Raw genomic sequence first — 26,792 nt, 5'->3', positions numbered from 1 at the left:
AATTTAGAGATTAAAAATAAATGACAAATTAAGCCTTCATACAGTTATTCCAAATCATGCGGAGAGAAAATTGAGAAAAAAAACTATCACAGTTGAGCTGTCCAACAGTGAACTATGGAACAAGTTTCATGAGATTGGCACAGAAATGATCATTACGAAAGCTGGAAGGTATTCATCGTTCTGCTTCTGTATAAAGACAAGTAACGAAACATTTTATTGCCGTATCCTCACCCATAGCCTATGTCTGGTATTTGAAAATTAGATTTTGTAAAGGGAAAGGGAGAGAAGCAAATCTTCAAGTATTGTTGCTGAGCATCTTGCCTCAAACATAACAGGATGCTCTTAATAAGTGTTGAACTAACATCCCTCAAAACGTGAGCTGCACAAGGATCGTGTTACCTCTTGCTTTTGATGACATTCAGCTAAAAATCGACTAATGCCTAACAGTTTTAAAGATTTTCGGAAAACTATAGCCTACTTATTCTGTAAATCTGCGCAAACCATATTTTAAAAATCAGCTCGAGTAATAGCTCAAATTTATTTAACAACTGAAATGGTCGGTTGTAGCAACCTACCATAGCATGTATCTTTTTTTACTGCGCTAATCAACGAGAATTGCTTGAGTGATCATGTTGGGACATCCATCCCTCTACGTACATATGGGAAAGCAACACTGCTTCTTGTTCATGAACTAATTGTCCCAGTTGGGTTGAAACACTTCAGTGGTTTCAAAAGATGAGACCTTGCCCCTTGTTTAGACGGAATATTACAAGACAATATGCTGAAATTAAAAATATTTTGCTACTGTGTTATTTTGTTTGTTTCTTTTTTGGAACCATCCCTAATTTTATTCTTTGTTGAAAATGGTGGAAAGGGAGGTTTCATTATCAGCGACATTTAAAGTATTTGCCACCCAAACCTCACAGGTTTTATCTGTGAATATCAACTCACGTTTCTGAAGTCACCGGTCTTCTCTTTGTTAACAAACAAGATTAAGATTTGTGATGAAGCAACTTATTTTGACATTGCGGATAATCGCATTTGAACCGTCATAAACATGCATAGCCTACCTTCCCGGGGAATGTAACACAAGAAACAATTTTCCACAATTCTATACTTTAGCTTGTATATTGCAGGCGAATGTTTCCTTCGATCAAAATAGATGTCAAGGGACTTCAACCTCATTCCCATTACTTGATGACGGTTGACGTGGTACCTTTAGATAAGAATAGATACAGGTAAATTAATTTCTCATTATAATCGGATAAAATAAATTGAATGAATGAGAAACATGAATGTCACTCCACTTATAAAAACACTTAAGCCCAATACCAGCCCAGCGTTCATTAGAACTGTAGTCCCAGATTGTTCTATTGCAGTGGTTCTCAACCTTTTTCTTGGAGAACTCCTTTTGGTGCCTCAAAGCGGTCGCGGAACCCTAAAAAAATTATCTGAACTTTTAGTATATTGCGTTTCTTCAAGGAAACAAATGTTTCATAATTTTCGAAGCGACGCACTTAAAAGAATTTGCTGATCTCGCAACGCATTGATGACATTTGCGACACACAGTTTGAAAATCATTGTAATACACAAATAAAGCACAGCTAATTTTGAAATGTCGTTTTACGGACCTCTCGGGGTCCGCGGACTCCCGGTCGAGAGCCGCTGTTCTTGTGAAAGGAAGCAGTTTGAGTATTAAGATTATTCTAGGTAAATTAGTTAATTGGTTTACTTTAACAAAATTTAAGTGTGTTATTTTTGGATTACAGTGATATCACTGGCTGCATTATATCGCAGCTCCTGTAAACGACGATTGTTTTATTGTGACGTAATTTGAAAAAGTGGAGATTGCATACAATGCACTGAAATATTGTATTTGATAGGCTGCAATTCAAGCTGCCGCTCCTCGATGAATCGTATGAGAAAGACAATGCTTCAGTACTTTTCTATATTTTTACTTGCTTGAACAACATAGATTTTTAGATAGGCTACGTCAAAACGTTGTTTCGTTATTTCTCAGTTGAGCCAAGTCCAGTAAAAGTTGAGAAGCATTGATAGGACCACACTCCTAAAAGTAATAACGCCGATAGCACGGAACATGCATGCAAAATAGTGTTGCCAAATACAGGATCAATACACTAGATGGCAGTCAATGCACATTGCGACATTGCTGTTTCCAACACCAGTACTCTAAATATTGCAATTTTTGGAGATAAACTGTTTTATCAGCATCGACAACGCACGGGTACAAACAAATGACACCTCAAAGAAAGCACAACAGACATAGCCAGGTCAGAGACTTCGGAGAACCGGCCTGCCACACCATGCGGCAGCGGAGAGCAGCGTGATTTTCAGGTAGCGATGTACCCGGGGGAGGGAGGGCTCACCAGTTTAGGTCGCGGAGGCCAGACTGAGGTACCCGTGGAAGGAGAGTATGGATCGAAAACTCTGTATGAGTAGTCTGCAAATTTTTCTTCAGCGGCTGGAACCGACGGTAATTCCACCGCCGGACAGTACCCATATCTTCAGCACGCTACTGTGGCACATGTATGTTTGACTTTTATACCAGGTCTGTCCGTAGGTAGAGAGGATAAACTTATTCAAAGATGTTCTACGACTGTACTGAGCTAGTGAGATACACCGCTGTAATCAGTCATCCTTACCATCAAAGACGACTGAGAGGGGCGGTTGAGGAGAGAGTCTCGACTGGTTCTTTTTTCTTCTCACCGCAGGACGAGGTTCATGAGAAAGAGAAACGTCAGATGAAAAAGGAATGTTACGTTTTTATGTTATGTCTTTTGTTTTTGTCATGATCACCCACAGGGCTGGGTTTAGATTGTCTTGTGCTCCATATGTATGTGTTGCCAACATCCAGAGATATCTTCTTTTGGATGATGGTGTGCTTGGCGAGATTCATTTTGATCAATGATATTAGATTCTTCATTTATCTCCAGGGGATCGTGTCCTTTGTTATTTCGATGTCTTCGTTGGTTAAGTCAGAATATTGTTGTTTCAGGTGCTTCTATATTCCACTCGCAAAAGAGCACTCTTTGACGACATGAGTCACGTTGTCATAAATTTTTCTGAAAAATTTGCAGTTTGTGATTCTACTGGGTTGTATTGATCTATCAGTCAGCCCATTTGTATCCCTAATGAGCTATCCGATAGGACGTGGAAGATAGGTAAGGAGGAAAGAAGGTCTTAATTTATTTGTTTTTAGGAAGAATCTTGTTCTAATTTAATGGATCGTTTGTCCTTATTGGTCAACCGTGTCAATCTTCTTTTCGTTTTAGGTTTTCAAGTTGAGGTAAATGTTTGTCTAGGAGATGTTTTCCTAATCGTGTTTCATGCCTTTCAATTTGCAAAAGGTTCTAAGTATGTCTGCATACATTTCATTTCGATTAGAGGCATGCGGAACGCTGTTGAAAAACAAAAGAGGATTGATGTCCCTCATTTTGTAACTCAGATTGAACATGGCCCAATCGTGCCAGATTTTCGTGGCATCTTCTATGAGAAGCAGATGACGAATTTTGTCTATGCGACTTGAGTGGAGTTTGGATTGGACATCCACCATGTTTATGCTTCCATCTTCGGCAGGAGGAAGTGTTTTGCTTCTCTGGAGTTGTTCGAATGGTGAAGGCTCCCAGAGGAAATTCAAAAAGATTTTGTTAAGGTTTTTAATGTGTTGCTGTGTTAGCATCAGCACTCCACTCAGATGCAAGCTAACAAGAACTAAGAGAGAGTTGATGGTGAAGATCTTTCCATGGAGGGAGAATCTTTTTGGTTTGTGGATGTTTGCGGTTGTCTGAGTTTTCCAGATGGCCGTCTGCCGGTTCATTTTATCAAGCTCTGTTTTGATTGTTCCTAGCCAAATGCCCAGGATTTTGATGTCCAAGTTCAAGCAAGATTGTTCAAGATCGCAGCTTCTGGAAAGATCTGCTGAACTTGGTGGGCCATATCAGGTGTGGACGCCATTGTCTGGGTCTTTCTCTTGTTCACTTTCTGGCCGGACATGGGCTGGTATAAGGCTAGTTCTTTGGGGGTTTCTTTTAGAGATGGAATGTCCGTTGTTATAAATGTGATGTCATTAAAACTTTTTTTTTCGCGCAACGCTCAGAGTTCAAAATGGATACCACTACACCTTGCAGGTTTACAATTTTCCACTTAAAATTGAATTGTTACCTGTCTCATCATTCGTGCGTCCGCTCCGGGAGCCGTCCACACACCCAAACACTCAGCAAGCATAACCATTATTAACCAACCAACCAACCCTTGTGTGTGATCAGAAACCACTTGGTTAGTTTGGTTTGTGATACCACAATAAAACAAAATCCCAAAAACGGATTTTGCGATTTAGTGCCACACTAGTATGCAGGCTTTCTGAATACTACAAAGTTGTTAGCGAGTAGTGAAGCTGTTTGGTGTTACCATGGCCACTTAAAGATACGGCCTGATTTGTCACATTTTGCAGAAATTTCCAGGTTTTTCTAACTTTGGGCGAACGTTTAAATAAATTGTTCTAAAAATTAGATTTTTACGCTTTCTTTATTCTTTTCCCCAGATGACACAATAGGTTTTAACATCCTCACATGTTAAAAAACAAAGAAAATTTGATTTCGAAGATTTTAGTCAGACTGTTAATTTTCAATAACAGTCTGATTTTGCGTTTTTCAACTTACTTTTTCTCATTTGCCACTGCTTCCCCAAGGCAACAAAAAAGTTTTATGTCATTAGGAAACCGCAAAAAGTAAAAACATCTCAAAAAATGTCAGTCAAGCACTAGCAGTAGCTGTAATCAAAATCTGCAAAATGTGACAAATCAGGCCGCATCTCCAGGTGGCCATGGTGTTACTTATATTTGTGTTGTTTTCTAAAATGGTGAATAAGTTTGTTGAAGTGAACCAACTTTCCATATCGGCGAAGTAAAAATATAAACAAATACACACTGTCGCTATATTATCATAAGTCTGTTTACGAAAAGGAGCCCAAACTTATTCTGGACCATGGCCCACAAAAGGCTTAACACAGCACTGTTCCTTACTTTTTTCTTATTGATCGTAATGCCTTCAAAGTAGAATTGTAGATGTACCAAGTACAGTAGTAGTGAAGGCATATTTGTAATTTCGTGTTTTTTTTGTTAAAAGCAAAAACTCACTTGTTTTTGAAAGAAAACATGATAAGTTTAAAAAAAATTAGGGTGGCATTTTTTTTGAACATTTTTGGGCCACAAAATCCAAGATGGCGTCCAAAATGGGGCACAACACTAATTATGCAATATTTTCGCAAGTATATAGGCTACAATTACAAATAAAATATCTGAAAATATGTTTTCTGAGCCAGGAAATCTAATGGGATCATCGAATTTAGGTTTCATATATGATATACATGTGCCAAATTTTAAAATGTTATTCAAAATACCCCCCGCGCACCCGAAACGTATGCTAAGCTATTTACGTGATTTTGTAATTTTACACAAAGGACTGTATTAACTTAAATGCATGCATTTTCACAAAGAATACGCAACTATAGAAAGCCAATGAACTGATATAAATACAATGAAACTTGAATTAATGTTCGATCCTTCAAGTCGTATTACATGCGAAAGATGTAAGAAGTCTTAGGCCTTCTGATTAAATGGCAGTTATCGTTAACAACCGACATCTACGGAATTTATAATATTTATTGAATGTCAAAGAAAGCAATTCATCTTCAACTTTTCAGTCGTCATTTATCACTGGTTGGATAGTTTTGTTTTTACAGCTGAAACCACAGCCACAGACTTCTGTACATGGAATATTGTTCTTGTGGCAGCTGCACCTTCCTTCGCATTTATGTTTCCTTCGCATCTTCGCATTTAAGTCTTTGGTTCTGCCAGCAAATCTCCCAGTCATATCGGAACCAGTCAGAGCATGAAAACCTAGAAGTGCAGAAGCACGTTTTGGTCCCAAGTTGTTGTATATGTTTCGCACACAAATGTCCCTCTTCAATCTGCCCTTTCCCGTAAGGAAAGTTGTAGACCAGGGTAAGTGTGGATACATGTAGATGAACAACAACAAGATGTCCGAGTCTGGGGGAACTGACAACCAGTTCTGTTTCATTGAGAACAGTTGGAGCGCGCAGAATAATCAAAGTGTCTGCCTCTTCTTGGCTGTGAGTCAGGAGCGAGTCTGGAATATTAACATTGCCCTTGGTTTGTGTTTCCGATGTCACCAGTAGTTTTTTCAGTCTGTTGTTTGGAGCTCTTGCTGTGATGTACAACCTTTTCAGCTAAATACTCGGTCAGTTCTCCTTTGGTGCGGATACTTGAGAGAAAGTCCTTCAGGGAAATATTCTGGATTAAAGTGTTGTCTTTCACGTGGTAATATGTTGACTTTCCTTTGGTCCTCTTTGTCCGCATCTGTTGCTTGAGTGATGTTTCGATGTACCGGTCAAACACTAACCTGATCTCGTCATACTATGTACCCATGTTACAAATTATCTGAAGAAAGGCTTCGGCAAAGTCTTGGCATGTTTTCATTTGTTCCGTTTTGGTAACTGCGTTTACCATAGCCCTCCCATCAATGATGATCACTTGGTGAGTTGTCAGTTCATCTGGTATGTCCACAGTGGTATATCCAACTGCTGTGTCCGTCATCTTTAAAGGTACTTGGAATGAATGGTTATCAGACCGCTGAGTAACAGTTACCTCAATCTTGTCAACTTGTACCCGTTGTCTGTTACTACCGGTATCCATCAGCTTCTCAAGATGACGGAGCATTGATGCCTTATCATATGCCAGCAGGAGGGATCTATCTGAAGCAAACAGGGATCGGGGCACCACACCAAACTCATACGTTCTGATGCATTCCTTGAGGTCCATCTCCGGTCGACTTCTTGATATTACAATGAAACGCTGCAACAGTCCTCGCTCTTCTTTAATTTTGATTACCTTGTCTCCCATGCTGATGTTTGCAATTGCATTAGCATTGGCACTTTCGAATATGGACAGTTTCTTTCTGGTCATTTTGTCCCACACGGAAAGTTTTCCTTCTACAAGACGTTCACTCGTTCAGTGACGAAACTTTCGAAAATCTGTTGCTCAATCTCATCACGCCGAAGGATGTCGTTGGTAGCGGTTTCATTTATAACTGCTTTAGTGAGCAAATTGTAAATTTTATCTTCGTCAGAGGATTCAAATGGGTTTCTATGCTCGTGAAATACTACGCTGAGTTTGATAGCATTTTGCGTTATTCGGGAGAGTTTTCCTCCTGTGAGCTCATGGTGTTGCGTTTTCTTTGCCTTGCTACCAGAGTAGTACTTTTTCTCAAAGTCATGCTGCAAATTTGAGAGTTCGGATGCGATGAGAAAGCATTTGTCCAGTGACTTTTGATTCTGTGTAATTCCAACTATGCCTCCAATAACCTTGAGTTCACGATTTTCTTGTTCAAGCCCGTGGTCTGCACCTATTGATGTGAATCCAGCAACACCTTTGGTTACGCAGAAATTCCCTTTCATGAACTCTGCCAAGATCTCTGGGTGCTCTTTTTCTGCTTGCTGCATTGTAGAAATGTAAAGTGGTAAAAGGCGTGCATAATTTAAATGATCATGGCTCATGGGCAATAGTGGTTTATTTGTGCATCACATGTTATCATTAGACACTCTGACTACTCGCAGACTGTTTGCTTCACAGATCATCGCCAGAAACTATTTCTACATAAAAAGCAGCCACTATGAGTTCTTCAATTTATTAAAAATCTTTAACAGCCTGTTTCGCCCTTTACTCCGGCATCACTTCTTTGTTACTTTTACCCAGCAGCCTGAGTAAACCTGTAAAAACCGTTACACAAGCTTGGGTTCTCTCTGGTAGCCTACTGTCATTCATCTATGACGTCACAAATGATGAAAAACAGCTGAGTAAAATGATTCAATAAGCTTGCTGTATGTGCGTCACAAAGTAACTTTGTTACAAAGTATTACGTCATAAAGTACTTTTGTAAGTTTTTTACTGTTAATGAATTGGGCCAAAATTTCATTTTGGCCATTTTGATAGGGAATTTCAGGTCATTAGAGTGCACAGAAAAAATGCCACCCTAATTTTTTTCATCTTTATTGTATCATCTGACAAAATCAAGAAAGTTTTTGCTTTTAACAAAAAAAAAACACGAAACCTTTTTTAATGACAAATGTGCCCACACTATAGGCCTATATGGATCAGTGAACAAAATGCAATGTTTTATTAGATACGTGTACCATAGCTCGCAATGGATGGCGGCCGGCACTACAGACGCTTGCCTCACACCTAGAACGTACATCCACCCTGACTCTCCGGCTAAAGGAGAAATATGGATGAGACGATCAATAACTTTTGATAAAATGAAGCTCACTAATTATGAAATGGACAAAAAGGGACACGTAAGTTGGTGGAGGAAAATTGAAGACAATCGACAGAATTTATCGTTAACATGTAACTTACGCAGTTAAAATTATTTAAACCTAAACTTTATTTTTGCAATTAGTGATATTTGGTTTGTTTGAATCCTTATCCTCGGACTGACAAAGCCTTGTTAGGTTATTCCTGATAGTTTCGCATACTTGTAGAGGCTCTTGACGCAGGGCCGGTTACCGAGATTTGCAGAGTGAAGTTTCCGATGTTGAAGCGTTGTTGCTCGGGAATTATTCCATCCATTAGGTTGTGATTAGTTGTTGATGAATTATGATGTAACTGCAGATAGTGGCACAACGTTTCAGCCTTACAGTCTCATCAGTGCAGTAGGTACACTGGGAACACTATACACTATATGATGTATGTGTGTGTTTGTGTGTGTGTGTGTGTGTGTGTGTGTGTGTGTGTGTGTGTGTGTGTGTGTGTGTGTGTGTGTGTGTGTGTGTGTGTGTGTGTGTGTGTATGCATGTATGAATGTATGTATAACAACTGGTGAGATGAACAATTCTGAGTTATATCAATTAATTGGCAGAGTGAAGAACACAGACTGGTTTGAAGCACACATCTCTATGTTGGAACCTATTATCGACCTGAAACGACTTAATGTTATCGACTAAATGTACTATGTAGCCTACTATTATCGACTTAATGTAATAAGTAGTTATCAAATTTAATTCTGAGTTTTTTCAATTCTGCCTTATCTATTATTTATTTCCAGTTACCTAAACTACAGTAATTCAGTAATGTCGATTTGGCCTATTGTTAAAGCTTTAAAGACAAGCAACGACAATGCATACAGAATAATACAAAGAAATAAACTCGAAATTGCGAACGGTTATGTAACACGGTACCACTTGTCAAGCATCTTAACAACGGATTTGCACATACATGAAATAAAATAAGAAATTATTAAGAATGAACTAACGTGGCAAAAGAGATTAAGCAGACCACATACCAAAATCACTGCGCAGTGCGCACCTACGGCAAACAATGTGCATTTTAGTTTCAAATTCAATAAAACATGAGTTGTCAGCCTTTTTCCCTGCGTGCCATTTTGACACCAAGAAAAGCTTTGGCCGCAGCATTAATAACATTTCAGATTAGTTGACTCTTATGCTAAAAAAGGGCATTTTATATCCAGTATCCAGCGTTACATGCTATTAGTATTTATCTTGCAGTAGCAACAACAATAATCAAAAAACGCTACTGTCAGCCAGGCCAAGCTTTTCAATAAAATCTTTGACTTCTTCAACAGTTGCCTAATTAACGAGGTTTGCGCACTTTGCCAATGCTCACTAAAACCTGAAAAAAGGAGTAAACACACAACACTGCCAGACTCCACTCATTTGTCCCGGACGCTGAACCTATGCTACCAGGAAAGAAATTTAGTCGACCTGCCTGTGTACAGTTGAATTGCCCCAGTGTTGGTCACTTCGGATTCTTGATACGCAAATGGGGCTCTCAGCATATGCGGCATGCAACTGTGGTGCAGAGGAACAAACCGCACACAGTAGGCTACACTTTACCACTGTCCAATTTTTACTTCGCCAAGGGTAGTTGGTCTATCAACGCTAGAGGACTCTCTACCATCAAGTGGCTGCTTGAAGAATGCCCAGATATTTGACCCCGATGAAATTCAGTCTAATACAACTTCTTATAAGAAAGAAAAGGATTGCCATGCAAGGATAGTGTTGTCTCTTTGTTTCACAAATAGGCACATTTTAAATAAACAGGTCTCCACGCAATTTATTTTTTATTTTTGTTCTTTCCCTGAAATCTTGTTCTCAGAAATTTTATCAATCCCGGGAAAAACTTCCACTTTGTACACGATTTTACCAACCTACTGGGATCGTGTGGCTGGTTATTGCGCTTGAATAGCTTTAAGCGACCCCCACCTAGAACTACAATCTGATTGTTATGTTTGGTTATAGGCCACTCGTATAATGATGCCTTCTGTGGGCCGCACATAACAACGTGGCGGGCCGCATGTGGCCGGCGGGAAACCTATTGGTGACCTCTGCCGTATAACATTTAAACTCTTTTAAATTAACATTAACATTTAAAGTGCTTACTCACTCTCGCGGCCCTATATTGCGTTTGCAGTTCTTATTTTCTTTCATTAAAATTTGAAACAGTTGTTCATATGCTTGACATGCTGTATAAAGGTTTGTCATTTTTAGTTGTTAGTGCCATGGCGTTGCTTGGTTAAATTATTGTTACTCAGCTTGGAATTCTTAATTCTTTACTTCTTTATTCACCCAATGTTTTATACACACACAACTGACTACGTAATTTGTTGTTCTGTTCTAGGTAATTCTTCATTCTATGCATAAGTACCTGCCGAGAATACATATCATTAAGTGCAGTGAGAACGAGCCGATCAGTTTAGCAAAATTAGTGCCACAATATCGCCGTGTCGATGATGTCATCCGGGATGATCTCACAACCATTATATTTGAAGAATGTGTTTTCACAACAGTTACTGCCTACCAAAACCAACAAATAACCAAGTTGAAAATAGATCGAAATCCGTTTGCTAAAGGCAAGTTGAATTGGTGAACTGTCGTCAATGCAAAAATTGATTTTAACATTGATTTTAACCTATATTCTCCTGAATCCAAGCTTTTTGTTTATTTCTTTAAGGTAGATTTAGATAGGTGTAATTTAAAAGGAATGAATGCTTTTTGCTTTGTTTTACAAAGTCTTTTTTAAAACATATAAGCCTGCAAAAAAATATTGAACTTTCAAACTCAAATAAGCAAACAAAAGTCATCTTAAAAGGGGTACAACAATTAGCTAAATTTATCGTTATCAGATAATTCCAAAAGCTGCACTTTTATCAGTTTAAACGGACGCTAGGAGGATATGCGTTAAAGAAATTATTGAAATGAAAACTTTGTATGCTCAGATCAGTGCCGGTCTTTGGGGTGTGCGAACCGTGCGATTGCACAGGGCCCGCAAATTAGGGGGCCCGCAATTTACTCAGAAAATGTAGTAATTTTGTCATTACCAATGGAAAAATTCAACAAGTGAATTCAACAAAGGAATTAGCGACAAGAAAACATAAAAAAACAACCTATTTCATTCCCTGAACATTTCGTACCCTGAAAAGATCGGGAAAAAAACAACTTTTAGCCGAAATCGCTGATCGGAGTTGTCGCAAACATTTTAAAATTTCTTTCGATCTTTTCAGGGGACGAAATAGGTCGAAATTCGATTTTGTTGACAGCGGACAAACGTGTCCAGTCTGAGCAGCTATCTAGGCGGACAAATTAAGTCTCACGGCGGACACACGAGATTTAACTTCGATTGTCATGCTTAATTACTTTATGTTGATATTTCTTCGCTCTGAAAGGCCTTCATCAGACCAGACCATTGAAGAGTCAAAGCGCCCTGTAGCTGCCCAATACACAACATAACTGATTAACCTCCACCAAACGAGGTGGTGTGGCTTATCTTGCGTCACAATGCTCTGGGCAGGAGTCGGAAAACTTCTGCACTAATGTTATTGTTTTCTGCTGTGCAAAGTTTCACTAGGCTTTTATCCTTAGGTTTATTTTTGCGTGTTATGTAATGATGTAAGCGAAAGTGATGGAGAGCAAGTAGGCTACTGTTACTGTAGGTTCATCGTATTCATTCTCACTTATAAATTTTTTTCTGGGCCTTTTCTTTCTTACTGTAATACCACAACTTAGCCCACTCGAATAGGCTAATTTAATTTTGTAACCAACCTTGCCTGATCAATATGACTCGGAGATCAAAGCCAGACATTGTGATGTAACACTTGAACTAAACTGCGCTGATTAGTGTAGAAGTAGGTAGGCTACTCCCATCCAGTTTTAGCGAAGAATTCACCGTTATTATGTTGATTCAATGTCATCAAACGTTGAAGCAGCCTAAAAATCCAAAGCTTTTCTGCTTAAATGGAAGCTAAGGGATACAGTATTAACATTTTCTAGCTGCGCCCTAGAATGTGCTGGAAATTATATTCTCTCAACAATTGTTCGTGCTATGCAATCACGTCAGCGTTAGAAATGTTTAAGAATTCAACCTATTTCGTACCAGGGTTAGGGTACGAAATCGGGGTGCGAATTGTTCAGGGGACGAAATAGGTTGCATCCAGACTCAACATAGAGACATAGCTGTATTTCCGAAAAATGCCAAAGAAAACATGATCTTATCCTTTTGCTATGCCCCCGGACAGCACCATTTTACATAATATTTATACCCAAATTTTTGTTGAACGTGCTCTCAGAATGCCCCAAATTCAAAGTAATTTTTCAAAATTGTCTAGAGGACGCCCCCCAGACCCTCCGCCGCTAGGTGTCGCCTTCGTCAAACACACCGTCAGGCTTCGCCTGCTGACCGCCAAACCACCCCCTTTTCCCTTTCAAAATACCTAGCTACGCTACTGAAATTGGATCATTGTCATTGGGGCCCGCAAAGTATATTCTGCACAGGGCCCGAAATACCCTAAGACCGGCGCTGCTCAGATCAATATACATGATAATCAGTCAGTTATATACAGTACTTCATGCAATAGATTGAGTTTCGCTTTTAGCATTCAACAACGACTCACAACACCATTCGTCATAGCACATGATTAGGGAACTGTGTGTCGAGAGCTAGTGCAAACCGCTATTACCACAGCAAACTCGTAGCATCAGGCTGAAATAGGTCGTTAATATATACATTGTGAAGTAAGCAATGTTAAACGTCGTCGCTTTTATTGTGTCATTCCTCCACGCTTGACGCGGTTAAACCTGGTTGACAAGTCCTACCCCGACCACAAACAAAGTGGTGATGTCACTTTGCTTGTGATTGTGGCTTATACAAAGTAAAGTAGAGCTATTAAAAGATATTGTTGAGAGTTATCACCTTTGTATAACAATTCACATTCAAGAAGAAATCAAAGTCAGCTGTTACTTGAGATTTTAACAATAAAGTTCCAGCTCCTCCTCCGGTTCTAACAATGATACATTCGTTTTATTGTTATGGAGATTACGCATTTTTAAGTCTAAGAATTGGTGTTTAGAATGTTCTATATTTTGCAACATGTAGGTTATTATTGCCATGTGTGAAGTGTCTTTTAGTCAGTGGAACCTTATGTTGTCTGACCTGAGAACGTTCATGGGCAGAAAGTTGTCAGCTTTAGCTTTGCTTGGTGTAGAGAATGATTTTATTATTGACAGCATACATTTTAAGAAAATAGTAGCTCATAGCCTATACAGCAGGCTAATTGTGAGGCAGCAAAGTCAATGAAAAGTTATTTGTGCTGTTGCTTCCGATATTCATGAAGTAAGAAATTAGGTTACTTTTATTTTAAACGTTTTATTTACAAAAAAGCAATTTATTGATTGAATTTTTATCCTCGAACTGAGAAAGCTTCTCTGAGACCTTAATGTAGGGGAAGGTCGGGTTAGTTGACTCATTTTTTACTTAAATGCATCTAACTCCAAACAGTTTCTTTCTACCAAGCTGCAAACTACAGCAAGTATAAAGAAAGCTTCACTTTAACTTCAGGACTTGTTTCAGTGCGATAATGAGCTTTCAGGTATAATTTTCAAATGCTTCAAAACTGTTACCGAATTGAGTCAACTAACCCGATGATGTGGGTTAATTGACTCACCCTGTGGGATAATTGACTCACGCTGAATAGGTATATAGTAAATGGACATTTATGCGAAATGCATGTATTGGCATTAAAGGAATTGTGTGTAGCACCTAGTTAATGGTTGACAAACGAAATCAGCTGTTGTGTTTGTACAATTGAGATAATTCCAGCTGGTGCATCCATACAGTATTACACTTGATGGGGCATTTTCCTGCCGGACAGTTGAAACCACCCTTTAGTAGCAAACAAAACACAGTAGTAATTAACGAACGAACACTACAATTGGTTGCAATTCAAAACAAATCTACTAATATGTAGACCTAGTAGGTTAATTGACTCACTGAGTCAACTAGGACGATCGCCAACGAGTCAACTAACCTGTCAGTGCCTTAATCAGAAAAAATGTCTGCCTTTGATTTTCTGCTTTGAGAAGACCAACCAAAGTTATATACAATTTGCAATCATAATTAAGGTATAACATTAAAAAAAAAACATTTTATACATTCATCGACAATAAGAGATACAACCTTACGTACCACCCCTATCAAAATTTACTTTCTGTAGTCAAAAATATACTTTCTTGCATAACTTTTCAACCCTTGCATTCAGACAAGTGAACCTTTCATGGCCGCCATTTAATGATCTGACCAATGAAACCACGGAATAACTTTCGCGGCTTTACGCATGGCTTGTTAGAAACTGGCGGTGAGTCAACTAACCTGCTGAGTCAACTAACCTGCTGAGTCAACTAACCCGACTTTCCCCTACTAAGTAGTTATCAAATTTAACTCTGAGTTTATCAAGTCTGTGTTATCCAATATTTATTTCCAGTTACCTAAACTACAGTAATTCAATAATGTCGATTAGGCCTATTGTTAAAGCTTTAAAGACAAGCAACGACAATGCATTTAACAGAATAATACAAAGAAATAAATTCGAAATTGCGAACGGTTATGTAACAGGGTACCACTTGTCAAGCATCTTCACAACGGATTTACATGGCATACTTGTAGATGCTTTTTGACCACTGTCACAGGGCCGGTTACCGAGATTGACAGAGTGAAGTTTCCGATTGTTGAAATGTTGTTGACGGGAAATTATTCGATTCATTAGGTGCCGCTGAATGGATAGCAGTCCTTAGAATGCGTTGCTCAAGCGCACATCACGAGAGTCGAACCAGCGCCTCTTGATCCTGAAGTAACTTTATGTGCTGCGCATATTTTTTGTGCAAGACTCGAATACCTCTTTGTAGTGGCGTGCGTAGGGTTTTATCGAAAAGTGGAAGGATGGCATTCAAAATATTTTTTGAACCGAAATGAAATGAAAAACATAGCAGAAGTCCAGAAAAAGATAAAAGCGACAAAACTGGAACGATATAGCATGCTTGATAGCCTACTGAAACAAGACAGCAAGAGTAGTGTTGTTGCTTTGCTTCACAAATGTGTATTTTTTAAAGAAACGCTTCACCGATCAATTTTTTTACTTTCGGAACCTAACACACGACAGCTGGAACATGTTGGTGACCCCTGGCCTAAGTTAACATATATCAATTAACACAATTGCAGACTCTCTCTAATCAGGCTGTCTTCAAAACAACACCAGTCATTATTTGCGTTACAGTAAATGATTTCACAAAAGCAAGTTAATGGTAATCTGATAAAAAAGTAAAAAATGAAAATAAAAATTAAAAAAATTGGAAAATAAAAACTAGCAAACGAGAATATAACTTTTCAAGGTCAAGATACGTTCATATCAGTGAGCGCATATGTTAAATCATTTTTCTTATCATTTTTTTTTGTTTAAAATGTGCATCTTTTAATGCTTATAACCTAGTCTTTGACATTTTTGATATTTTTATTTTAAGTTTTTTGTGTTGGATTAAGTAAGTTGCTGTTTATGGCTGGAAAGAGAAATTTGTACCGACTTACCTCAGTTTCCTTAGCAGGGTTCCGAGACTCAAATAAACAGCAATGGCGCCCGAGAGTATCAAGCCAGAAGCCTTTGCCGGTTAGCCATTTTGGTTCCGACAATTGGAGAACGGAAACTTTGGATCCGGCGTCGTCTTGCTTCGTAAAACCTTCTACCTCAGGTGAGACAATAATTTTGGAACAGCCTATAGATCAGTTCTATGTCAGAAATAAACAATCAGCATCTAACCTTTAAAAATGAAATATGCTAGTTTACACAAAAACTATAGTTTGCTTTTGAATTTCTCTTGTCTAGATGAGCAGCAACTTTTAAAAAAGTTAATGAAAAACCAGTGCGTGTGGGCCCTATCTCTAAAAATACTGATAAGCCGGCCTTATTTCTGCCAGATGGAATTTGTACATAGCCTTTACTCTCGTTTGTCATCAGTTATGTGTGACAACGACAGAAGTTTTCATTCAGAAAAGTAGACTAAGTTGTGCAATACCGATAATTGAAAATGACTTTTCGCTCTCTTATTAAAATCAGCGCCTAAACAAACTTAACAATACTGTAGTGATATGAGGCTACATTGACCTTCGTCAAACGCAGAAGGCAGGGTGCCTGTAGTTAAATAAGAATGCAAAAAACGTTTACAAACGTAAATTATACATTCATAAGCATTTGATCATTCCAATCGATCAATGTAAATCAAACTGATTGTTGGTCGATGTACACATTGTACAAGCTTTTCTTTAACCTTCGGATGCACAACCAGCGTCAAATTGACCCTGCAAGCTCAGTTTGTTGCATCAGGTCTGAGAGAAAGGACGTTTTGCAGCACTTCATCAAGTAGGCTATGCATGACTAGGGTCAAAATTACCCTGATATATTTTAAATGGTACGGTACAATAGTTGTTTTGAGCACTTTAAAGCATAGCTCTTTGTGTTTCAACTTTTTTTCTGCTGTTTTTTGCCTTGTGAGACAATAAGAGTTGTTGGTATGGCAACCACTGGGCTGTCTGATTGGGTAGCCACTTTAACAAGTCGAAATTCTGCCACTGAAATTGACTAGAATGCAACCGCCAACCAATCATAAGCTACGGTTAAAGTGACGTAAAAATTGGCGAAAAGAACATCATAGAAAGCAAATTAAGTGATGGATTTTTTGTCAGCTGGTTGGCTTAGGGGTTAGGGTTAGGGCTAGAAAGTAGTCATTTCATTGACGCGTGTTCGATTCTCACCACTGCTATTGCTCTTTTTCTTCTGTAATTACCAAATAAAGTTCAAAACAAGCATTAACTCTCTGGATGAATGCTAGAAGCGTCACAATTGGACGGTAGCCTCTTATAACACGTTCTGATTGGTTGGCGGTTGCATTGTAGTCAATTTCAGTGGCAGAGTTTCGACTTGTTAAAGTGGCTACCGTCTGATTGCATCAACATCATACGACGACTTTTGGTTGGTTCGTTTTGAATCTTTATTCCCGGACTGACAAAGCCTTGATAGGATATTCCTGGTAGTTTCGCATACTTTAGGGGCTCTTGACGCAGGGTTGGTTACCGAGATTGGCAGAGTGAAGTTTTTCGATTGTTGAAATGTTGTTGACGGGGAATTATTCCATTCATTAGGTGCCGCTGAATGGAGAGCAGTCCTTAGAATGCGTTGCTCAAGTGCACACTCCGAGAGTCGAACCAGCGCCGCTTGATTCTTGAAGCTTCTTCGTTTATGAAATCACGCGCTAACCAACTGAGCTATCGCGGCTGACTTTCTAACAGGATATCAAAAAGTGATAGATAGAGAAAAAGCATAGGTTCTATACTATAGAAGAGTGGTCCTTCACCTTTTTTACCAGGAGCACTGCGTGGCGCACCGGCGAGCGAAGCAAGAGCAAAAGTTTTTTTGGTATACCGCTCCGGTATTTCTCTTAAATTATAAACAGACATAACTAAGCAACAACACTACATTTAACATTATAAAAACAAAAAACAACAAGCGAACGTTTTCGGCTAGTCATATAGCCCTTTTCAAGCCTATAAGAAAAATACATTATTGAAAGAAATGCTAAAGAATCATATAGTATCACAGCAAAAAATATGGTCAAATCTAAACATTTGAGAAACTGCCTCGCTCACACAAAATGATAACTGAAAATTACACAGCGCAACGGGTCAAGTATTTCAGAGGTAAAATTAATTGATTGTTCAGACAAGGACTCAGGCAAATGTTCAGACAAGGACTCAGGCAGGCAAATGATGCGAGATCGTCATACATTGGTATGACCACGCGACATTTGGTGACGAGAGTGGGAGAGCATTTGAATTTGGCTAATTTTAATAAAAACAGTGCAATTAAAGACCATATTAGAAACTGCCAATCGTGCTCAAATAATAAACCGTCATTGCAGTCTTTCAAAATTGTACGTAAGTGTTTGTCCGAATTCGAAACCAAAATTCATGAGGCATTGATCATCAAATCTTTAAACCCAGGGCTCAACAGGCAATTATTTGCTTGCGGAGCTTCTTACCTTTTAACAGTTTTTTGATTAAATTATCACGTCTTGTGCTTTTCGCATTACTTTGTTTTGTGCCACTATCTCTTGTGCTTCTGTCATTCTTGCGTAATCTGCCTGAGTCCTTGTCTGAACAATCAATTAATTTTACCTCTGAAATACTTGACCCGTTGCGCTGTGTAATTTTCAGTTATCATTTTGTGTGAGCGAGGCAGTTTCTCAAATGTTTAGATTTGACCATATTTTTTGCTGTGATACTATATGATTCTTTAGCATTTCTTTCAATAATGTATTTTTCTTATAGGCTTGAAAAGGGCTATATGACTAGCCGAAAACGTTCGCTTGTTGTTTTTTGTTTTTATAATGTTAAATGTAGTGTTGTTGCTTAGTTATGTCTGTTTATGGTTTAAAAGAGTTACCTCTCTACCCAAATTCTCTTAAATTGCTTGCAATTTTTATTACTTAGGCCACATAGTTGCATTATCTTTAACCTCAATGAAAAACCGACTGTAGATGAAATAGCTGCTGATAGCTGTGTTTAATTGCTTTTGTTTTGCTCAATGAGATAAGCCGAATAAAATAAAAACCATTTATAAAAAATTTAGCTGTAAAATTGTAAAAAATTTAAATTATGAACACCAGGCATAACCTTTAGTTGAAAAAAAAAATCAGGTCTGACTTTAATAAAATGGATAGGGGCTGCGATGCAATGCAGCCCATGTTTTAATTAAAGCAATGCATTTGGGAATAATAAAAAAAGGAAGACATGGTTAGGGTAGCCTAAGCCAATTAACCAATTTACCTAGAATTTAATTAATTTAAATAATTTGCCTATTTACGACAACTACTTTGCAATACGAATAAAAGCTTTGAATATTAACCAGACAATAGTTTGATGAAAAATTGTGTAGCCTAGTTCAAACATGTTCTTCCGATTATCCCCCTTTGAGATTATTCCATCTTTGAGAGCTTAATCCTGGCAGTTTCGCATACTTGTAGAGGCTTTGAATCACTGATGCAGGCCCGGTTACCGAGATAGGTTGAGTAAAGTTTCTGATTGTTGATGTTGTTGGCCGTTAATCATTCCATTCACTAAATGCCGCTGATTAGAGGGCTGACTTTGAAATGCGTAGTTAAGCACATACCCCGAGAGCCGAACCAGCGCCGTTCAATCTTGAGGTTTCTTTGCCAAGAGATCTATTGGAGAACTACTCCATTGGATGCAAATCAAGACAACCATTTGCGCTTACCTCTATCAGAGCTGGATGGTCTGAAAGCTTTTGATGAATATATATAACTGTATAGCAGCTCAAATTATGCGCAGGCATCCAATACGGGTCGACTATACACGACCGAAGTAGTCCAAAAATAACCCTCGGCTTTGAGGTTGCAAACTTACGATCCTATTCAAACTACAGCAACGATTGATGATAGCAACAGCCATTAACTTTCTACAATTTTTAGGCCAGTGTTCGAGTAGTTAAAAACAAAAGTTTGTAATACCAATTACCTTTAATCAGGTTGCTTACAAACAAACTTTGTTTGTTGTTTTGCACCCTCATCGATCAAGAACTGCATTTTTTCAAGTACGGTAGCCTACCCCAAAAAGTAATCTTGAAAGTGATCTTGATCTTCAAGATTATCCAAACAGATGATCTTGCCCATCTCTGATGGCAATACAGTTGGTTTATAAACACAATAATCGAATTTTTAACGAGAGCAATTAAAGGAAATATTTTGTTAATTTGGACATGCACAAATTGCACATCATTTACAGAGCCACAAGCGTGCCAAGAATATTGTACAAGTGACGATAACGACACCGTTCTCCAATCTGTCGACATCCATAGCTATGAGCAAGCAAAAATGCTTTCGAATAACATTTTGACTGTATGCAAGGTAAGAGATTGTCAAGAAAGTTGCATCATCCGCGTATATTTATAAACATCTAGATGCAAAACATCGATTGCATGCTAAGGAGGAAATAGTAAGCACGTTAGTTTTTGCCATGTGTTGATAACGAGGCACTTGCGTAAGGCAGAGATTCATTGAAGTCCGGAATGTTCCGCTACCAGCCAAGCAAAGGGTGAGTTTAAACAAGTGCTTGAAGGAATTATTATTTTACACTAATGGTCAATCAAAACTTGCCCGTGAAAAATTTGCTCAATAGTAAATTTAAACCAATTTTTATCCACTTATTAAACCACCATAGTGCATGCTAATTTAACCTGTCCTATACATAGAACTAACAGTTTGAAAAGAAATTACAGGTTTCAGCAAGTTATTTTTAATTACGTTTGTAAATAAATTTACAATCTGATTGCAAGAAAACATAACTGCAAATTGCTATAGATCAATTTTGGCCTAACTTTTTATAATATTAATAGCATTTATTATTTCATTTACCGGCGTGGTTTCATTCTATTACAGTAGATGTGAAAGCGTTGTCATATTAATTTACTAAACAAAAGTACCACAAAAGACCTAACTTGGGCTTCATAAAACCTTCATCCCCAGCAATAATCCGCTTCTCCCTCCTGTCAATAGAATAATATCCTGTTATTGGGACCTTGCACTGGGGCTCTTGTTATTGGGAAGCGCGTTGCCGACCACAGAAAAAAAAAGACAAGATAAAAACGAAAGCGCACGGTGGAAACCGCAGCCACTACTATGAGGGAAGTTACCTGTTTGCATGATACAAAAGAAAGATAGCTAATATTAAAATTTCGTCAAGGGCAAAGAAGATCTACAAAGTGATATGCTAAAGATGGTCAACACTTTTGATGGACAAATACTTTTTAAACTGCTAATCGAGTTCTTACAGCTCTGGTTATAGTCAAAATTTATAATCTTTTATTAGGTACAATTGCCTTTTTTTTCAGAAGTCCATAGCATCACAAACGACTCAATTACAATCAAGTCATTCTAGAAATTCCTTTGATTTGCACCCAGCCACGTCACGTTCATATTTTGCAACGCCATGTATTGTTCAGCCTCCAAGAACCGCTTCAAATTTCTTAGTACTACCAGATCATTATTGTGGTAACATGACTGGAGCTACTTCAAAAGTCAACTCATGTTTGGAGATCAACTCATCACCGACCGCACTCAATGAATATCTCCCTGATATTTATAGCCAGCCGCATTCACTTGATGCGATGTTGCCTGACCAGGCTTCTTCATGGCAGGAGTAATTTAATTTCAATTTTATAACAAACGTCGTGCAGGAAAATCATTCTTTTACTCGTGGTTGTCTTAATAAATTGGATTTCAAAGTATTTATACTCCGGAATTTAACGTTCCGGCATAAACTCCCAATAATAAGTGAAATATTGTATAAATATTCTTTTTGATTAATGAAATCATTGGTTTTAGTCGTAATTAAATGATTGAATCAATTGTTACATGTAATAATAATAATACAGTGATAATGTATTTTTATGTAGCGCTGTATTTCTGTCGGAGATGCATTGCTTTCGGTGCTTTTCGAAGTAGACAGCAACACTGGCTCAGCCAAGTACATGATAACGCTGAGCCCATTCCTTTGCTGAGCGAATAAGATGCAGTAAATTACAGCTAAACTATTGTTTGGCATAGCTTGACAAGGTATCGAACCCGCGTATAATCAATTCAGTGGAGAACTCTCTCACCGACCTGGTAATGGTGGAAGTGGTTATGTCGTACTGTAATGTGTCATCTGGTCATAATACGGTAAGAATGTGATAAGACGTTCTATGATGTTGTGCTATTCGATTTTGCAGCGCAGTTCCAACTTTTTTTTACAGTTAAAAATATCAGCCGAGAAGCTTGCTTCAGTTTGGCAACAACAACTTTTTAGAGACGGAATGAATCTTTTTGACATTTATAAACGTAATCACAACCTACGCAAATTTTGTAAAAAGTGAGTTGTAGGCTAACTAATTTTAAATTAACAACTTTTGAAGATAGAACGATTGCTTGTAGCAGGTGAACATTAGTAGTTAGTAGCCGAATAACTAACTAACAGTTATTGTCTCCCAACCTATGCTTTGGCTCCTTCGTGTTACGAAAACTGATAATAAGTTGTACGAAAATGCAATTGAATACATAAATTCAAAAAGGGCCCAATTTCTTTTTAAACAACAAAAGAAAGAAGCCAAAATGCCATGACTGATGTACTAACTTAATCCAAGTTTTAAATCCACATCGAAAGACAAATATTTATTTAAATTGTACAATGATCAGTAGGGTGGAGTGAAAAAAGAAAATTTTGATTTTTGCTCTGTAATAGCGATTAAAAGTTGTAGTGTGGCTTGACTATTAAACTTTGAAAATTTCAGCGTTTTAAAATAAAGTTTTCGTCTGCCGCAAGCAAGTTCAAGATTACAAGGGATGTGCTGATTAAATATCACAATTTGCTTCAGATTTTTTTCCGCAACAAAACCATCGCATGTGACGTCATAGAGGATATTTCTTACGATTCAATTAGTCCATTTAAGCAACATAATCGGAAATATGCAATTCTTAAAAAGGGCCTGAAAAAGCCATTGCAGCGGTTTGTATGTCTGTTGCATTTTAATGAATTACCACTGAGACACTTGATGCATTATCTTGATGGAGTTACATCTGGTCCACTAAGTTTTTCTGGCTCCATTGGTAAAAAACTTGAAGACTGTGACAGTTTACCAGTCACAGAGTTTGAGGCTGTTGATATTCAACTGCCTTCAATTGACGTGAGCTTAAGCACAGACCAGCAGTAGCCTACTGTACTTGTATGGCATCTGTAAAGCAATTAGCTCAGGGCGTTGTGATGCCAAGCTTGCCTATTGTAATCCAAGAAAGATGAATCACTCCAGATGGCTGACAACAACCAATCGCATTTTGAAGCTTTATGTTTCACGAAACAATCCCTGTAAAATCTGAGAGCGTTGGTCTTCTTCATCGTGTATCACACGGCCGTAGCCCAGAGCATCACGCAGGCTCTTGCTCTATCGTTGAACTCGGCCAAATCCTGTGCAGAGCACCTTGCTTTTAGGTCAGGGCATTCGAGTAGATGTTGCATCGTTTGCTCCTGTCCGCATTTGCAACTTGTGCTCCCCATGGAATACCCCCAGTGTCTCATCAAGGTTTTACACCTGCCAATACCAGTTCTTAAGCGGTTGAGGCATCGCCAATACTTCCACGGTTCACGTTTTCTGGGAGGAAGGCTCTCCATGGGTGTGAGCTCCATATTGGCCAATGTCGGTCCGGCTGCCAGTCTCTCCTGCCATAGTTGAACCCGCACATTGGCGGCGACATCGTCATGACCTAATGGGACAACTGAAGCAAGGAAACTTTTGGTGGAGTAGCCTACATTGCCAAGTTATACGCTCCAACGTGGTTTGCAGTGAAAACGCAACCTTCCTGTACTACTTACTGTAAAGGAGCTAAACACTTTGTTTCACGTAGTTAAAAAGTCGCGCTGTCTTAGCGCTGAACTAAAAGCAATAGTTGTCCCTGGTATCAACCGAAATGCCTTTTTTGCTCACCAAGAGAACCTATTGCTGTGGATGTTGGTAGATGAACGTCTGTACAACAGAAAATTAGCACTGAGAAGGATACTTTCCAGAAAACAAGGTCATGGAGATTCCATTCGTCTCTTTAAAGTTCCACTCTTGATCTTTGAAGCAAACGAATACTTTGAACTGATTGATTGGCAGCATACAGAGAGATATGAACTACCGCTAACTCGAGACATACGGGAGAGTCAGTTAATGTCCTTCATTCAAGATGCTGCAGCTCCAGAGCTTGAATTTCCTAGCTATCCGTATCACACGCAAGCCATGGAAAGGGCCGTGCGCCTCGTTACTGAAGCAGCATCTGCGGAGTGTGGTCAGAAACAACAGGACGGATTCATTCGAAGTAGACTGCAGTCAAAATTAGAAATGCCTGTATTCAATACAAAACGAGAGTTTTTGGCAAATGGTGTGCTTAATGAGATTTAAACTCATGGGAGTCGGCAGAGAGGGGCACTTGTCCCCCTGGATTTGGGTTTTATAAACGTTTCTTTCCTTATGAAAACGATACTTTCAAAAATGTTTCTTACCTTTGGGCGATAATATCTTTTTCATCCAATTTTCTTCGAAGTAAACCAACATTTTTCCAGGACTATTTTTTCGCGCTTTCGGAAACTATCGCTAAGTATGCCTTGGAAATATCTTTAATTGTAACGTTTTCGCTCGTGCCGTCCAAATTTACGTTACATTTCATCAATACACTTAGCTACGTTGCACTCGTTGTAGCTCACAAGATGAAATTTGGCTTAAAAGATGTTTGCCCCCTCCCCCTGCAATATTTCTGCCAACGCCCATGTACTGTATAAGCTGATGATTTAAAAAGCGTTTACAATATTTATATGGGATCAAAAGTAAACAGGCAACCGAAATCTCAATATTGTCATATTAAGAAAAACACTTTTCTACTGTAGTTTGCTTTACCTTCATTGCACATACTTGCTTAAACTGTGGTGATGAACTTGTGAAAGGAACAGAAATTTGAAGAAAATAGCTTAAAATCCGTGTTTTTTCTTATCAGCTGATCATATACATGCAACAAGCGTTCTAAAAGACGTATTTTCCACTGCATTGCAACGATTTATGTGTAATTTACAACTCTGATATTGTTAGATAGAAGTACCGAAGGTAGAAGTTAGATAAAAGTGACGATCTGCTAATTGTGATGACGTCATAGCTCCAAAATACCAGTGAAAACTTCAATGGACTTGCGGCAGACGTAAACGTTGATCAAAATCAAAAATATTTCAGCATGTGAATACATTTACCACATCACAACTTTTAGTAACTATTACAGATTGATTCTAGCAACTTTCATTTTTAACCTATGTTTCACTCCACCCTAATGATCAGGTCTGGGTCACCACTTGTTGGAGATCTAGAAGGCTCGGTAAACTATTCTTGTCCTAGATCTCGACTACAACTCAATAAGTCTGGTAACAGACCATGATTGAGCTTCTTGTATTGCTTCACTGTATTTTCATCCGTACTCAAGCACGACGAATAGAAAAAGGCATTACATTTGTGGTAATTATTTGGACAGTATTTGCATTTAAAATTGCGCAATAACTTGCACAGGTAACCAGACTTGGTTGATTAGGCTACATGTACCGTATGTTCAACTCAACACGTGAATTCAAGAAGGGCCCAATTTCCACAAGGTTGCGGATCGTAAAATAAAGAAAGTCTTCAAAGACCTGGACTTGCCAGTCCGCCTCTTTCGACGCTTACGAACCCTCCGAAACGCACTTAAAAAAACACAAAAATCCGAACCCTGCCGGCTGCAAAACTGCCAACTACGAAACGACGACATGTGTACCACCAAGAACTGTGTCTACATGATCACATGCAAAAAATGCAAGGAAAGCTATATAGGCAGCACGATCTGCCCACTCCACTCCCGCATCAAAGAACACCTCAGCTCAGATAAAAGTTCGGTCTTTGATCATCAACAACAGTGCCACGCCGACTTTGAATTTAAAATTATTGCCAGAGAAAATGACGCGGTACAATTAGCCTACGTTTCAAAGAGGCCATATTCATAAGCAGACAAAATCCAAAAATCAACAACCGTGCCGAAAGGGAAGAACTACGTCACCTAATCTACTAACAACTGATTCAACAAAATTTCATAGCAATAGCGCCTAACAACACAGAAACTCAACAGCCGGCAGCCTCAAGCTAAACCAAAGAGCCACATTAAAGAACCACTCACTGAATTCAACACCATTCGTCATCACTCATAGCACATGACTAAGGAACTGTGTTCCGAAAGCTAGTGTAATTCGATATTGCCACAACGAACTCGCAGCATCAGGCTAAAACAGATCGTTAGAATCTACATTGTGAAGTTCCACAAGGTTGTTTTCGAGATAAATACGTTTCATGTAATTCGGCTATTTATTTTAGCGGTGGGACTTCGATAGTGATTATATGCTGAGATATAGGCTACTGATAAGAAGCATTATGCATGAAAATTCCACTCGGACATGATTTTGCGGAAAAACTATGGGGAAGTTACTCCCTCAAAACTGGGCCCTTTTACAACTCAAAGAGAATGCATGTCCGCCCTGATAGCTCAGTTGGTTAGCGCGTGACTTCTGAAACGAAGAAGCTTGAAGATCAAGCGGCGCTGTTTCGACTCTCGAGGTGTAGCCTACGCTTGAGCAACACATTTCAGGACTGCTCTCCATTAAGCGGCACCTAATCGATGGAATAATTCCCCGGAAATGACACTTCAATAATCGGAAACTTCACTCTGCCAATCTCGGTGACCGGCCCTGCGTCAAGAGCCTCTACAAATATGCG

At 38.7% G+C, this 26,792-nt stretch overlaps 1 protein-coding gene across 1 annotated transcript; it reads left to right on the top strand.

The window, feature by feature from the left end:
• Nucleotides 1-130: 130 nt before the first annotated feature.
• Nucleotides 131-21,763, top strand: LOC145772705 (T-box transcription factor TBX22-like). Its single transcript, XM_082584579.1, has 7 exons — nt 131-168; nt 1,137-1,238; nt 8,220-8,391; nt 10,733-10,964; nt 15,982-16,125; nt 20,231-20,352; nt 21,336-21,763. The coding sequence occupies exons 1-7, from the start codon at nt 146-148 to the stop codon at nt 21,645-21,647; spliced, it is 1,107 nt and encodes a 368-aa protein (XP_082440705.1). The 5' UTR covers nt 131-145; the 3' UTR covers nt 21,648-21,763.
• The last annotated feature ends 5,029 nt before the right edge of the window (nt 21,764-26,792 follow it).

This window comes from Aplidium turbinatum, chromosome 6 (genome assembly GCF_918807975.1).
Source record: "Aplidium turbinatum chromosome 6, kaAplTurb1.1, whole genome shotgun sequence".
Taxonomy (NCBI): domain Eukaryota; kingdom Metazoa; phylum Chordata; class Ascidiacea; order Aplousobranchia; family Polyclinidae; genus Aplidium; species Aplidium turbinatum.
This window is presented reverse-complemented; position numbering and strand designations above follow the sequence as displayed.

Coding starts and splice junctions, on each gene's coding strand:
- LOC145772705 (XM_082584579.1), top strand. CDS start 146: ATGATCATTACGAAAGCTGGAAG. Junction 1,239..8,219: donor TTAGATAAGAATAGATACAG/GTAAATTAATTT, acceptor ATGTTTTATTAG/ATACGTGTACCATAGCTCGC. Junction 8,392..10,732: donor AAATGGACAAAAAGGGACAC/GTAAGTTGGTGG, acceptor GTTCTGTTCTAG/GTAATTCTTCATTCTATGCA.